General features: G+C 44.1%; 1 protein-coding gene across 1 annotated transcript in view; it reads right to left on the bottom strand.

Annotated features, from left to right (window-relative positions):
- Positions 1 to 6,863: 6,863 nt before the first annotated feature.
- Positions 6,864 to 8,594, bottom strand: part of COL6A3 (collagen type VI alpha 3 chain) — a 147,280-nt gene continuing 145,549 nt past the window's right edge. The window contains exon 47 of the mRNA XM_054994298.1: positions 6,864 to 7,673. Within this exon, the coding sequence (XP_054850273.1) occupies positions 7,636 to 7,673 (38 nt within the window). The 3' untranslated portion in view covers positions 6,864 to 7,635. The remainder of the gene's footprint in view (positions 7,674 to 8,594) is intronic.

The raw sequence follows: 8,594 nt of genomic DNA, 5'->3' as shown, positions 1-8,594 counted from the left end.
ATTGCATTCCATTTTATGCCAAAATGGCACCCAGCCCAACCACCATCCCCACAGACTTGGTGATTCAGATGAAATTAGTTATGGAGATGAGGATGAGTAATTCAGCAGCATCCCGTATTTCTCTCCATGTAACAGGCACATGGAGGGATAACAACAACAACAACAACATTTGATTTATATACCATCCTTCAGGGCAACTTAATGCCCACTCGGAGTGGTTTACATGGTATGTCATTATTATCCCCACAACAAACACCGTGAGGTGGGTGGGGCTGAGAGAGCTCCTAGACGCTGTGACTGACTCAAGGTCACCCAGCTGGCTTCAAGTGGAGGAGTGGGGAATCAAACCTGGCTCTCCAGATTAGAGTCCCGCGCTCTTAACTACTACACCAAACTGGCTCTCAATGGATAGCAGGCAGCCCCATCACAAATATATTAATTTCGTGCTGGAAGGAAGCGTGGAGTGGATTTACCAAAAGCTTATACTTAGTGTGTTTGCAGTAAGTAAAGTTGCCAGTCTCTAGATTAGGGCTGCCAGCCACCAGGTGGTGGCTGGAGATCTCCCGGAATGACAACTGATCTCCAGGCCACAGAGATCAGTTCACCTAGAGAAAATGGCTGCTTTGGAGGGTGAACACTATGGCATTATACCCTGCGGTGGCCCCTCCCTCCCCAAACCCCGCCCTCTCCAGGCTTCACCCCCCAAATCTCCAGGAATTTCCCAACCTGGATCTGGCAACCCTATTCTAGATGGAGCCTGGAGATCTCCCAGGATTCAACTGATCTCCAGATTACAGGCATCAGTTCCCCAGGAGAAAATGGCTGCTTTGGAAGGGGGGCTCTGTGGCATTGTACCCCACTGAGGTACAACCCTGCCCTCCCCAGGCTCCACCCTTGACTCTCTGAGAATTCCACAACCCAGAATTGGCAACCCTAACAGTATGATATTGCTAGGGGGAAAACCCTATACAGAGAGCATGAGGGATTGCTAGTCTATTTATACAGGAAATGTTTATGTTGTCTCTATGGAGTCCTGCTTGAGGTTAAATCAAAAAGAGCCCAGTAGCACCTTTAAGACTAACCAATTTTATTGTAGCATAAGCTTTCGAGAATCACGTTCTCTTCGTGATTCTCGAAAGCTTATGCTACAATAAAATTGGTTAGTCTTAAAGGTGCTACTGGACTCTTTTTGATTTTGCTACTACAGACTAACACGGCTAACTCCTCTGGATCTATGACCATGGAAAGCACTGCTTGAGGTTGTTGCAACATTATCATCTACCTTGACACAACTTGCTTGCCAGTAAGGGTTAGAAAGGGGGGAAGAAAGGGTTTTGAATGCAGAAACTGTGGCGAGTCTTTGGTTCTGAGACCTACATTATTTATTTTTTGAGGGAATCTATATGCCGCCTCTGCATAGCCTTGCTCTAGGTATCTTACATTTAGTAGAACATAACTATACAACTCTTGTTGCTTGCCTGAAAGCTGTGTGTGAGGGGAATTATCTTGCTGATTTTGCACAGATTCCACCCCCCCCCCCCCGCATGTGCTGTTTTCATGGCTTGGGGGAAAAGCAAGAGTTTTCCTTTCCTTCACGACACCATTCCCAGCCCCTTTTAACTCTCCTTTTTAAAACGTGTGATTGCACAGAGCAACTTAAAATGACTGCATGCCCATGCAGAAACGTATCATTTAGAGTCACCCTTGGTTTAGCATATCTAAAAATTAGACTATTTTCCTTATGCTGGAGATGTTAATATCCCCCATAAAATGAAACTTTTCCTGGGATGGCAAAGAGGAACAAGCATAGCTGGAAACACTGGAGATACCCTACAAACCGTTAACACCAGAAAATAAGAATTTACAAGATTACCTCAGTCTTTTATGGTTCTCTGAGGCTTTCAACCCATTAAATAACAAGCTAAATAAATCCACATAACAGGCTCAACTTAAGCTCAGGAAAGAAGTTATCCCATTTGTTTAATAGGGTTGACACTAAATTACATGGCACTATAATCTTCTTGACAACAGATAGGTTTCACAACAGTTTATGAGCGATGCTGGCTGTGGAGAATGATAAAATATGACTGAAAAGCTACACGAAACTGAGAACTACTAAATCAATCCAAAATAATGCCATTAGACACCATCCAGTTACCAAGGGCCAAGAATGTAGCCGATGCTTCCCTGCCTAGCAATGGAACTGCTTTTGCTTCCAGTTCTTTGGCTCTGTAGCCTGCAGTAGGCCCCATCGGCATACGAAATTCTTTGGATTGCAGCATTGATCTGTGGAAATATGAGACAAAGAAGAGACCTACAGACTGGTTGTTCTCGGTCACTACAGAAGGTAAGGATGTGCACCCCCTGTTAACTAATCAAAATCTGAATGAAAAATCCTTTGTCTGTTAATAGATTATCACTCTTCAGAACTGAAAAAGCACACACAGTATTTTGTAACACTGGGATATGTTCTCATCTGACCACTATTCTGTCAACTGACTGTCTGATCAAGAGCACAAGAATCGAAGGGGAGAGTGAGTTGAGAGAAATGCATCAGGTGTGCAACTGACAGAGACGTTTTCCCAGTCATCAGAAAGCAAAAAGAATGGTGCTGAATTAGGTCTGTCTTTCTAGCACATTCTCTGGTTCACTGGCTTGGAGAAGGCCTTGATGTGATCTAAGCTGTTGGCTCCTGCTTGTTTGAACTGTTCTCTGGTTCTACTTGCTGAATCATAGACATGACTGCCAATTGAGGGGGAACAGAAGGAAACATTTTACTTGCACTCTTGGGGCAGGGGGGTAGAGGGAGTCAAAAGCCTCCCCAGTCACCAGAAATCACCTGCCATTTTCTGTCAATAATGTATGTGCACTGCAATGACTAGTCCTCAGAGAGGCAACAGCATCCAAAAGGTACAGTTTTATTCAATAAAACTACAAACCATGATGAGGGTCACAGAACAAAATGCATCATATGGTTCTGTCCTTAAGAGAAGGTAAAAGCCTCAGTCACTTGTAAGCAGCAGAGATGCTGAGAACTTCAGTGTAAATATAACCACCAAGTGAACTTATTTTGATTGACCTCTTTGGCTATTGCAAGCACCGTTTCATGCTTGGATCACCTCAACATTCTTTCTTGGATCACCTCAACATTCCTTCTTGGGTCACCTCAACATTCCTGCTTAGGTCACCTCAACATTCCTCAAACGCTGGTGCAAACATCTTTGCAGCTCCAGAGTAACCATTTCTGCTATAGGTTGAACCTTTCCAATTGAGCCTTTCCAGCTTCCTTTTGAGTTGTCAATGCATTCCAAGGAAGTTGCATGGCAAAATTCAAACTTCCTTTAGTCATTTTTAAAACTGAAAAAAACTAAGAGGGATGGGGTGGGAAAGGCAATAAAGCACAACTCCCATGAGGCCATGCAAGAATAGGAACACATGTCTGGTCTGGATCAGAACAGCTTGGCAGCCAAGAGGTAAAAAGGTAAAAGTGCAAGCACCGAGTCATTACTGACCCATGGGGGGGCCTCGCATCACAATGTTTTCTTGGCAGACTTTTTACAGGGTGGTTTGCCATTGCCTTCCCCAGTCATCTACACTTTACCCCCAGGAAACTAGGTACTCATTTTACTGACCTTGGAAGGATGGAAGGCTGAGTCAACCTTGAGCTGGCTACCTGAACCTGGCTTCCGCCAGGATTGAATTCAGGTCATGAGCAGAGCTTGGGCTGCAGTACTACAGCTTACCACTCTGTGCCATGGGGCTCAGATGGTGCATTAAAAGTTGCAGAGGAGACCTTAACATAGCAAGTTTCAACACAAAAATGTAAAGCTTCAGGTTCTTTTTTCTTTTGAATAAAGTTGGGGGCAGTGGCAGCACCATACATGGGAGCAATGGGAAGCGGCTGCAAGAAAGCAATATACAATTGTGTGTGTGTTTTCTATATAACTGGACACAAACTCTTTGGATGCAGACATACATCATCAAAAGTGGATCCCTGTGATTGCTACATGTGATAAGGACCCAAGCCAAACCAGTGGATAATTTAGCATCCCTAATCGGAAGGCAAACACATAACTGGGAGCTGGGGGCTTCTCAAACACACCCTTGCTCGACCCACTCCCTGCATGCCTGCCAGATAGTTTGCAGATTGTTTGTGCCCGCTTTGCCACAGGACTACTTTCGTGAGTTGCCAAATGCCTCCCATTGCCTGCTTTACTTATGGTTGCCAACTACTTGGAGAAATAATGTCCAGTCCCCTTAATAGGGGGTTCATGGTAAGTTATCTACCAGGTGATGCATTGTTTCGTCTCTATCCCAGGAAAAGCTTCCACTTCCCATTTCCACATATTAATCCTCAATTAAAAGGACAGAGCATTTTTTCCCCTCCAGAACTGCTGGCAACCTCAGCTCTGCTTATAGAATGTGAGATGCTTTCTTCTGAAGTTTCTGTCTGAAATTTGCCAGGGCAGATCTCTTGGGAGGGGGGATTGGGGCAAATGCCACTCATGGTGACCTCCCCCTCCCCGCTCAAGCTAGGCAGAAGCAAACATTTTGCTGCCATTCAGGCTGGCAGCTCTGCAGACAGAAGCCTGTGAGTTCATCAAATAGCCCAGACTTTCTGCTTTTAGATTTCCTCTTTGGAGGAAGAAATGGAAAAGAGGGTGTGCAGGTGTGTGCGGTAGGATAGCTGCTGTTGGGTCCTTTAACAGTGTTGTCAGAGTGAATATGGAGACATAGCTGGCAGCTGGGTTTGTGTACACCCTGGCACCCGGGTTTATGCCTGTTCTATGCCCTCCCTATTTTGCTGAGTAGCTGCTTTAGATCAGAGGGCTGTCTGTAAGAGAGGTCATGGTCCAGAATGGCCTAGAATTCTCTGATGATACACTGGAGGGATCAGTTTATGAGGAAATGCTCGAGTTGGTGGCACATCTGCAGTGATGACTCCGAGGAACACATTGGGTAAAAGTGTTCCAATTCGTATCCTTGTTTGAGTTATGAGTGCTGTCACTGCCTCTTGGTGCTGTGGCTAAGGGGTAAGCCAAGTATCCATGTACGAACCACTATTTCTTAAGGTGCTTGGCTCTTTTGAAAGGTTTTCCCGTTTCTGCCTCAACCAGCTGATATGTGGATGGCGCCGTGTCATGCACTTCATATGTAAAAGGCAAAGACATTATGAACCAGCATCAGCAATTCCCTTGACTAAGGGTTAGTCAAGGTCATCTTATTTCCCAGATGTGGGTTTAAATTATGAGTTGCTTTCTTGTACCAATTCATAATGAGAAACTGGAGCCAAGGAAGCAGCAGGGGTCTCTTCTCCCTCTTACGGAAGTCCAACTAAGGGCAAAACTTTCTATGCCAATGGCCACCCAAGATCTCATTCAGCCCCTTCTGGGATCTAATTTAGATTTCTTCATGGGTTTTGCAACGTGTGAAGATTTTTGAATGAAGGGAAAGCCTAATACTTCTGCCGTTCCCCCAAAATGCTCATAAAAAACAGATCTGAAAAATGTGTGAGGTACACAACTTGTACAGTGAATAAACCATTGCATTAACCCAGACTTCAGATGGAGAGCCAAGTTCAATTGCTGTCGAAAAACGACAGAAATACAAACCCCTCAACAAATTATCAATTTATTCTGTGACGATAGTTTTCAGGTGGGTAGCCATGTTGGTCTGCAGTAGAAGAGCAAGATTTGGGCCGAGTAGCACCTTGAAGACCAGGGTATGATCTTTCAAGAGTCAGAACTCCCAGGGAGCTCCCAGGTTGTCATTTTTGGGCCTTTGGGGTAAATTGTTGACATGTGTGACAAGCAGCCGTACTGTGTGCCTACCAAGGCAGAAGAGACAGAGTGAATGATCATCTGTCTTGGTCATTTTAGTTCTGTATTCCTCACATCAGTTAAAGAGCACCTTTTGCACCAGAGTACTCAGATAAACATAAACAGAGACAAATTGAAGAAACAATACGAGGAGACACTAGAAGGCAGGAGATCTTGTCACAGTGGCGAAAGGAGAACTGAGGGATGGGACGCTCCTTCCATATAACAAGTGCAAGTTTGGATGGGAAATTCTGTTCAATGTGCGGGGTAGGAAGCATCCCTTGGAACTTCTAAAAAGCTGGAGAAAATTCTCTTCTGTGGTTGGCCTGCGCTTGCACAGTTCCAATGTAGGACTGCACAGAAGACCAAAGATGAACTACAGGCTCTGCTGGACCGTATTTGGATTACCTTGAGGTGGTGAGTACATGCTGTGATTGCTAGGCAAAGAATCTTTTATTTTTCCACATTACATTGCACTGCAGAACAGCTATGGGGGACAGCAAAACAAAAGTACAAGAGGGAACCCACTCTCTCTGATACCTATCGGTGAGACTAGCCAAGTTCACACCTTCCTGCTTGTAGCAGACATAACTCAACTTCAAGTCCATACCAAATGCAGCCCGTTAGCCATTACAGTCCGAAGCCGGCAGAAAAAAAAGGAGATGAATGAAGAGCCAGTTCGGTGTAGTGGTTAAGAGCATCAGGACTCTAATCTGGAGAACCGAGTTTGATTCCCTACTCCTCTGCTTGAAGCCAGCTGGGTGACCTTGGGTCAGTCACAGCTCTCTTAGAGCTCTCTCAGCCCCACCCACCTCACAGGGTGATTATTGTTGCGGGGATAATAATAACACACTTTGTAAATCACTCTGAGTATGGCATTAAGCTGTCCCGAAGGGTGGGATGTTTGTTGTTGTTGTTGTTGTTGTTAAGATTACGGTGCGCTGCCACAGATGACTTGTGGCTGTGGCTGCTGTCCCAGGCGACCTGTCTACTTAAATTGTTGCAGAAATCTTTTTGCTCTTCCTCAAGAAAAACCCTCAAGACTTTCAAAACCACAATTAAACTTTATTTAAAAGTTCTTTTGTATAGAATTCCTAAAAACAAAACCACAATAAAAATAGAATCCCCACCCCTGCAAAAAATATATATATAAAACACACAACAATAGAGGATTGCCAAAAACATTCTACATCATGTTTTAAAAATTCTTTAACTCAGTTGTTGGTCCCAGCAGTGCATCCGTATTAAGAAAGATTGCATTTTTCCCTAGTTTGATTGATCACATATGAATAAAAGAGAGTTACTATAAAGTGTAATCCAACAAGATTGAAGGCAGAATGAAAAGTTGGACCGCTTGCATTTGAGAACCGGCTACTCCCTTTTATGTAAGGCTTTCCGTCTAAAGTTATGCTCAGTTGTGGAAATCATAAAAGCAAGTAAATGGCAATTGCAGTGATTCCCCCTCCCCGCCCCAAATTTTCTAATTTTTACATTGCCCAGGTTTTTGGCGTAATGCTGGACTCCAAAAGGAAACTGTTAGTTTGTTCAAACAAAATAGATCTGTGGTAGGTAAATATTACATAATGTTGAAAGTACTGATTATATCCCAGGCACATTTAGCATTCAGTCCACAAACGATTTAGCACCATATTGATAAAGTCGTGCAGCAAAACTCTTTCGTCAAGGTTTGCACGGAACATAAAGCATGAAATAGCACAGTGCAAGGTAGTCTACACCCTTAGCTTCTATGAGGGCTATGTTGGCAATGGCTGACTCCTGTTTCTCTTAGAGGTATGTGTTGATGTTCTGTTCTTGTTTAAGTTCCTATTGACATAACACCAGGACTGACTTGAGCTGAAAAAGCAAAGGCATTTCATTAGGATTTCACATTGCAAGAAAGCCAACTCCTAACAAGCCTTTTGACTTAAATGACAGGTGAAGGTTTTCAGTGGCCACTGATACCTGACCACACACAACCCAAGACTTTATTAACTAGCCCTCATTCTAAAATCTGCCCCTTTAGAACAGACATAGAGTGTCTCTACGCGAGACGTCTTACACAGGGATGCTCAACTGTAGGGAGACGCAATGTTAGCTGGGAAGTGTAGTTTAAAAATTTCACCTTTCTATAGGAGGGTAGTTTTAAAAGACAGAGCCTGTGGAGATTGCTCCTCAGAGGGTTTGTTAATTTCATCTTTGCCTCCCCCAAGGGGAGGTGAAATTGACAGAGCCTTCTGGAGGTGAAGATGAAATTAACAAACCCTCTGAGGAGCAGTCTCTGCCAGTTGTGTCTTTTTAAACTACAGGACATTTTCTGTGGCATCCCCGTGTATGATGTCTTGTGTAGAGAGACTCATAGTTTCAATTATCAGTCCTAGAGTACAACGGGGACAGAAGGAGATTCCGGTTCACTGGTGAACCACTGGATGATTTCTGGTGGAACTTCTAGAGCCTGCTAGTGCTCGGGAATGCAAAGGATTCAGTGGTGCTTGAGCTGATCCAGCATGCTACTTCTCATGTTCCAAAGCAAGTGTACCTACTCCAATCACTTAACACAGACTCATTATGCCTTACCGTAACGAGATTGTAAGGACTCTTACGGTATGCATTTGTGCTGCACCACAAGGATTCTAGTTCTTTTAAAAAGGAGACCACACAACGATGAAGTCAGCTCACCCCTGCTGTAGCTGGTCACTGCCTGTCTACGCTCCAAAAGTTGCACCCTGCACTCAGCTATGCAAGTTCTGTTCTCATTTGGCACTGGGTGCAGGATTT

This window comes from Eublepharis macularius, chromosome 1 (genome assembly GCF_028583425.1).
Source record: "Eublepharis macularius isolate TG4126 chromosome 1, MPM_Emac_v1.0, whole genome shotgun sequence".
In the NCBI taxonomy this organism is placed as follows: domain Eukaryota; kingdom Metazoa; phylum Chordata; class Lepidosauria; order Squamata; family Eublepharidae; genus Eublepharis; species Eublepharis macularius.
This window is presented reverse-complemented; position numbering and strand designations above follow the sequence as displayed.